Source organism: Rhizophagus irregularis, chromosome 13, assembly GCF_026210795.1.
Source record: "Rhizophagus irregularis chromosome 13, complete sequence".
NCBI lineage: Eukaryota > Fungi > Glomeromycota > Glomeromycetes > Glomerales > Glomeraceae > Rhizophagus > Rhizophagus irregularis.
The window spans coordinates 1,210,008-1,216,620 of record NC_089441.1 but is presented as its reverse complement, the minus strand read 5'-3'; the positions used below and the strand labels follow the sequence as shown (position 1 = coordinate 1,216,620).

Sequence of the window (6,613 nt, the reverse complement as noted above, 5' to 3'; positions counted from 1 at the left end):
TAATGAAAAATTTAGTATAATGTACATAAAATATATAATAATTTAAATGAATATATCTCATAAACAAAAATACAAAAAATATGAGATAATAAATTGAAATTCCATAAATATCGAAATATTTGTTTTGACTATATTAAAATGAACAAAATTTAGTATAAATATATATAAATTATTTGTAATAAACATAATAAACTATGCTTGATTTTGATTATAATCAGTTAGAAACTTCTAAATCAAATAATTTAGAATCTTGACAATCTATAAAATAATAAAAAATTATTAGTTGTGGATTTACTCAAATCATCATAAAAGTAACATTACCTTTACTATCTTCATCAAGGTATGAAGTAATAATAGATGAATTGATGGGTTTTGGCAAATTACTAAATGTAAATACTCTACTAGTGTATATTGCATCAGGATTTATTTCATATGAAGTTGAAATATTTGGTATCTCTTTATCAGCTTTTTCAAATATGGCCTTAATTTCCTTTCCTTTATAACCAAAATTTTCTGCCTCTTTATAGTAACCATCATAAGAATTTAACAAAAATGCTATTATGTCATTTAATTCACTGACTGTTGGTCTTTGATCAGGATTAGCATTCATACATCTATAAGCTAAATTCTTATAAATTTCAGGAGTTCCCTTTCCAAATTCAGGTCTGATTCCATTACATATTTCTAATGTTAAGCTTAAATCATGTTTCCTTTTATAAAAAGGAGGTTTTCCAGATGATAATTCTGCCATAATTACACCAAAACTATAGATATCAGAAGATAATGTGTATGGTTATCCATTCAAAACTTCTGGAGCAATATATGGTAATACTCCGCATATTTTATCATCTGATTTTTGTTCATTTGATGATGATCCAGATAATCCAAAATCTGAAATATAAGTAGTAACACCTCGTAGTATATTCCCACTATGAAAATCTTTATGAAAATATCCTAAATTATGTAAAGATTTAAGATCGTATACTATATTACACACAAAAGCTAATTTCTTATTCCAAAAAATATTATTAAAATGACTTGAAAGAACACATCTCAAATTTCCTTGTTCTGCTAATTGTGTAATCATAATTAATTCTTTTGTTTGTGGGTCTTTGGTTATTCCATAAAGCTTCAAAGAACCAGTGGCTGAATTGTACAATCTCCAATGTATTTTGAGCTGTTATATAAATTCAAATTTAAATAATTAATTTTAACTATTACTAAGAATTAATTTTAAAAAATACTTGTATAAAAAATATACCTCATTTAAATATTCATTCGAAATATTTTGCTATCCATTTAATATTTTCAAAGCTATTTTTATAGGTTTAGATTCCTTTCTTTTCCAAGTTCCATCATCTTGTCTAAAATATTTAGCTTCGCCATCAATCCAAGTTGCAGAGTATACTTTGGCAAATCCACCTTCATCAATTTGCTTTACATCTTCAAATCTATCAAATGGTACCCATTCGAGAAATAATGGATGATTATCAACATTCTTATCATATTTTGCATATTTTGCATTATAAATTGTATCCTTAATAAATTCATCGATATCATTATTCCCACTAGTCCATTCTTCAATCAAACAACGAGGAACACATTCCTTACACCACGGTTTACAATTATTATGATCGATATATTCTGAATTTAAATCATTGTCAGAAAAATTTAATTTATTAAATTCAGATTCTATTTGAATTTCATTATTTATATTTATTATTACAGTATATTTTATATTTGGAAATATTTTTTTGTAAAAAGGGGAATTTCACGTTTGAAAAAAAAAAATTGGTATATTATAAATGAGGATAAAAAAGGTATTAATAAATTGACAATCAAATTAATTGTATCACGGTAATATATTTTTTTTTTAAGGAATTATATATATTATTAAAAAAATAACAAGTGTAATTGTAATAAGTTAAATATTTTAAAAAATTTGAAATAAAAATTATGTCGCTTTGAAACATATCTTTTAAGATAATAATTTGAAATTTAATGTTTCATTTGTTATTTTCGTCCAATTATTTAATAATTCATTATAAAGAGAATAAAGTCTGTAAAATAATTAATTTTAGTGCCAAGTTCTTTTTTAACTGAAGTTTTTTGTAATAGAGAGATCATTAATTTCAAGAAGATGTAATTTGTAAAAGGTGAGGATATAATGAGCGCCCAAACCTATATCAATAGTGAAAGATATGATAATTAATTACGATATATAAATCTCATGCATCTGATATTGCAAAATGCAAATGATATTTTTTTAAGAAGAAATCACAACTTGCTCTTTTATAGGTAAATAAACTATAATAAAATTATATAGCTTAAAACTCAAATACAGTCAAACCTTTATATAACGATATGTATATGAAATTTTTAGAAAATATCATTATATCAAAGTTATACCGATATTTATATGTCCTCACATATAGTGGGAAAACAAAATAAGGTTAGACTGTAGGTTATATCATAAATAGTTTGTATACCTCAATGAGTTTTACTTGCAAAATATTTTGTAATTAAATAAGTATTTTTTTTTATACTAGATCAATTTTATTTTACACTGGATAACACACTAAAACCATGCTAACCATTTGGATGCAATAAAATATGAAAATATTTATTACCGTATTTATAAAAATTTTTTTTTTTTTACTTCATTAAATTAATTTTTTTATATTTTAAATAGGAAAATAAGTAGAAAAAGTAATTTTATCAAGTTATTTGTGGTTTTTTATAGAATTTATCTAATTAACTTAGATTTTTTTAGATCTTGGACGCTATTTATTTACTTTTCACCAACAATTTAACGACACCATACAAGGATAAGAACTGTCATAGTGACGATGTAATTTTATGCGTAAGCTATTCATAAAATTAAAATAAGTTAAGAGCCGTAAATAATTACGAATCCTTATATTTCAAGTTAATATTGATTGTTGATTATTTATTAACAATAAAACTTGGGGAAATGTATTAGAAATTCAACGAGATTATTAATTGCTTAATTTTTTAAAAGTTAAATTTAAATTACTTTAGTGCATAATATTAATAAATAAAAAATTGGTTAAAGTGAGTTGGAACTAGTTCCTTAAGGTAATGGAAAATTGTCTTTTAAAGAATTTTTTTTTACGTTAACGTCGTTTGTGATTCAAACACGATATATGTTCATTATGTTGGACGAGTATTGAATAAGCCTGTAGGCGTGATATGAATATTTTTGATTGGTACATAACCGAAATTGATACCTAATACGTAAAATAAGAAACATATTAGCTACAGTATGTACAGTATTTGGTGCTATCGAAGTATCTATCTCTTCGTTAAAATTAATTAAATAATAATATATATAAATGAAATTGAAATTTCGCAACTATCATCTCTAATATAGATATAAAATCTTGTTTTATATATTTGATAATTTTGTTCAACCATTGACAAATTTAGCTTCACATGATTATCGGTGTGACGTTAAGTCATTTGATCAAATTCGAACGTAAGTGTAGTGTAGTGCACATGTAGATGCTTTAAAAATATTATTGAGCCCAGCCCACTAACCCAGTTATTTATAAATAACCATGTCTTCCTCGCTAAAAATAAAACTTTTGAAATTTGATACCTTCAAAAAAACTTCTTTATGTTTTCAGCTTGAAGAAATATTGGATTCTTATTTCAATCGAGAATAAAAAATATCTTTATTTAACAAAAAAACAGCTATTTCATATATTATACATTTAAGAACGGATATCATTTTTCTTTTTTAAATCAGATCCTATAATGATAACTATATTATGAAAATTCCCAAGATATAGAGACTTACTATTTATAGTCGCAAAAGAAAGATAAGGTGATGTGGATATGTTATGTAACACATACCGTATAAAAGAATCTTAAATAATGATATCATGATAATATATTTAATATCGTACGAGAACAATTGAGAACAATTTGATTTCAAATCAAATTATTCTAATAAATACTGCGGTCGAGACAATTTTTTCTTATTCGTAAAAAAAAAAATTTATTCTTATCAATAAAATCAATAAAACCAACTATAAAAACAAATATGACGCAAATTTGCTTTTATAGATTTATATTCAATATTCAATAAACTGTTTTAGTAACGTTTGTAATATAATATAATATTTATAATTGTTAAAACAATAAATAAATATTAATGTTAAAATCTTATTTGTATAGTATAGTGATAAAATAATTACTAATAAGCTACATTGGTGTCACATTGATTTTCCATTTTTATAAGTTTTTTAATTGAGTAATTCTTACTGCGGCGATAATAATTTCATTTATATAATATTCCTTTTTCTAATTTTTTTCTACTTTCTCACACTCTCACAATCTTTCATCAAAAAAAAAAAAAAGTATACATATATATTTTTTTGCTATAACTTCACTTGTTAAACTTAATAATAAAGAATATGTCTTCTTCCGAGTTTTGCGAAAGTTTATATTTATTTGAGGATGATGAAGTTGTAAGTATTATTTTTCATAAAATGTTTTATAAAATGTTTTATAAAAAGTTTGACTTGATCATTAATGTTCATTTATTATATAAAAAATAATTATTTTAGGATAGTGAACGAAATTTTACTCTTAAATCTCTTGGTGCTCCCGTAATGGTTCATTTACCTGTGGATATTTTTGAACGTCAAAAATTTTCTAAACCTTCATCTTCACTCTTAAAGAAACCTTCTGCTGATGAATTTTTATCTATGAAAAGAGAAGATTTAAAGAAAAATCTTAAAGATTTTATTGATGTGGCTTTTCCTTCTTCAACAAATCCTTATAATTATTTATTATCAAGTCCTGGTCCAATATATAATTTGGAAAAATTTTATTTCGCTAATCAAAAAGATTTAAAAAAACCTCCAAAATACAAATTTTATTATGATAATTTTTTAAATTCTTATTTTTGTACATTAAAATTTAATGATAATATTGAATTTTCTGATCAAATGCCAACAAAAATTTTAGCAAAACTTCATGTAGCTTATAAGGCACTTATTAAAATCAAAAAACAATTGAAAGATAAGAATGAGAAAGAGAAATCTGCAAGAAGAAAAGCTGAAAAAATGAAATATATTAAAGAAAAGTTAGAAAATGATATTTTAGCAAAAATTAGGCAAGATAAGCAATTGAATGATCAACCACCAAAAAAATTTTATTTACATCCTCGAGTTCAAATGTTATGGGCTAATAAGGAACGTGAACCGGAGGATGATAATTGGTTCATGGAAAATATTAGTAAAAGAAATTTTTCTTTATTTAGTGATTTTTATCCAACTTATAAATCTAAATTTATTTCAAACAAACGAAATTTTGATTTAAATGAAGAGGTAAGAAAAATTTTATTTAATCTCGTTTCTTTATATTCCAAAACTTATAAAAAATTAATTTTTTTTATTTTTTTATTACTTAATAGGAAAATGTTCACTCTCATGTTAATAAGAAAATTAAATTAGAGAAGGAAATGGTAAGTATTTATATTTACAATTTCTATTTAGATTACTCAAGCTGATAATATACGGAACAAAAATAGTAGGAACCAGTACGATATTGTTGATTAACATCAATAGTCTCAGGGAAGCCATTTGAGGTTCTATATCTCAACCAGAAGAGTCAGAAGGACTAAATTCAGGGTATATTGGATGGTATATAATTAGGCTAGTTGCATTTTACAACAACTTTTTAATTTTTATTCTTTTTTTAAAGTAATTACAAGATTAATAATAAAAAGAAATACTTCAAGCATATTTTAAGATGGTACTTTTTTAAAGATGCAACAGATGAATAAATTATTAATCTTTTGTTCACTTGATTTGGCTTAATTTTGTTTATTATACTATCCAAAGTATAAAATAGGTTTCATTTTCTTTTCCAGATCCTGATTAATTGTACAATGTACGTACAATAGTCTATTAGCAATTAATTGTATGATATAGAGAGTCATGGTCTGTCATGACGACAGAAATCTCGACTAACTAGATTGATCATTTGATTGATAATCTTGACTGTTAATTTTTATTAATTTAATTTGATAGTTGATCGGTCAAATAGTTTGATGAGAAGCCTGGAAGACTGACTGATTATCATAGTCATGACTTGTCATGACTAGCTATGACCGTGGCTGTTTCATCCCTTATGGGTATAGTTTAATCCGGAGTATAATATGGGACCAACTAATATTATGTAATATATAACAAAATAATATTTTACCATATCCAGAAATAACTCAACCAAATTAGTGAAGTCTGCGTATTTTAAATAAACTTTTCATCTTAAACCAAATTTTTTCAAGTTACACGAATTTATTGTAAGTTTATTATAAAGAATAGATTATTTACTTAAATAATAACAATTATCATAATGTTTAGTTATTCTATTATTATTTTCTTGTTTCAACTAATGAACTAATATAAAAAAAAAAAGTTGTGGTAATTTTGTAACAAATAATCAAATAATATTTTATAATAATATTATGAATTAAAATTATATGAATTTTTTTGATGATTAATGTAAATTTGTTATTCGCCGTATTATTATGATTTATGATTTTGCTAAAATTTTGTTTTTTTGTGTGAATCCATAA

At 23.7% G+C, this 6,613-nt stretch overlaps 4 protein-coding genes across 4 annotated transcripts; 1 reads left to right on the top strand and 3 right to left on the bottom strand.

Moving 5' to 3' along the window:
- Positions 1–214: 214 nt before the first annotated feature.
- On the bottom strand, positions 215–610 carry OCT59_004878 (uncharacterized protein; the record flags this gene model as incomplete). Its single annotated transcript, XM_025329208.2, has 2 exons — positions 215–258; positions 322–610. 2 exons carry the CDS (start codon positions 608–610, stop codon positions 215–217), a joined length of 333 nt encoding a protein of 110 aa, XP_025187811.2.
- A 183-nt stretch (positions 611–793) lies between these two features.
- OCT59_004877 (uncharacterized protein) lies at positions 794–1,087 on the bottom strand (the record flags this gene model as incomplete). Its single annotated transcript, XM_025324131.2, has 1 exon — positions 794–1,087. One exon carries the CDS (start codon positions 1,085–1,087, stop codon positions 794–796), a length of 294 nt encoding a protein of 97 aa, XP_025187812.2.
- A 204-nt stretch (positions 1,088–1,291) lies between these two features.
- OCT59_004876 (uncharacterized protein) lies at positions 1,292–2,393 on the bottom strand (the record flags this gene model as incomplete). Its single annotated transcript, XM_066137995.1, has 2 exons — positions 1,292–1,692; positions 2,351–2,393. The coding sequence occupies 2 exons, from the start codon at positions 2,391–2,393 to the stop codon at positions 1,292–1,294; spliced, it is 444 nt and encodes a 147-aa protein (XP_065997182.1).
- Positions 2,394–4,442: 2,049 nt separating this feature from the next.
- OCT59_004875 (uncharacterized protein) lies at positions 4,443–5,587 on the top strand (the record flags this gene model as incomplete). The annotated part of the gene is made up of 4 exons (XM_066137994.1): positions 4,443–4,496; positions 4,596–5,360; positions 5,447–5,497; positions 5,567–5,587. The coding sequence occupies 4 exons, from the start codon at positions 4,443–4,445 to the stop codon at positions 5,585–5,587; spliced, it is 891 nt and encodes a 296-aa protein (XP_065997181.1).
- Positions 5,588–6,613: the final 1,026 nt, after the last annotated feature.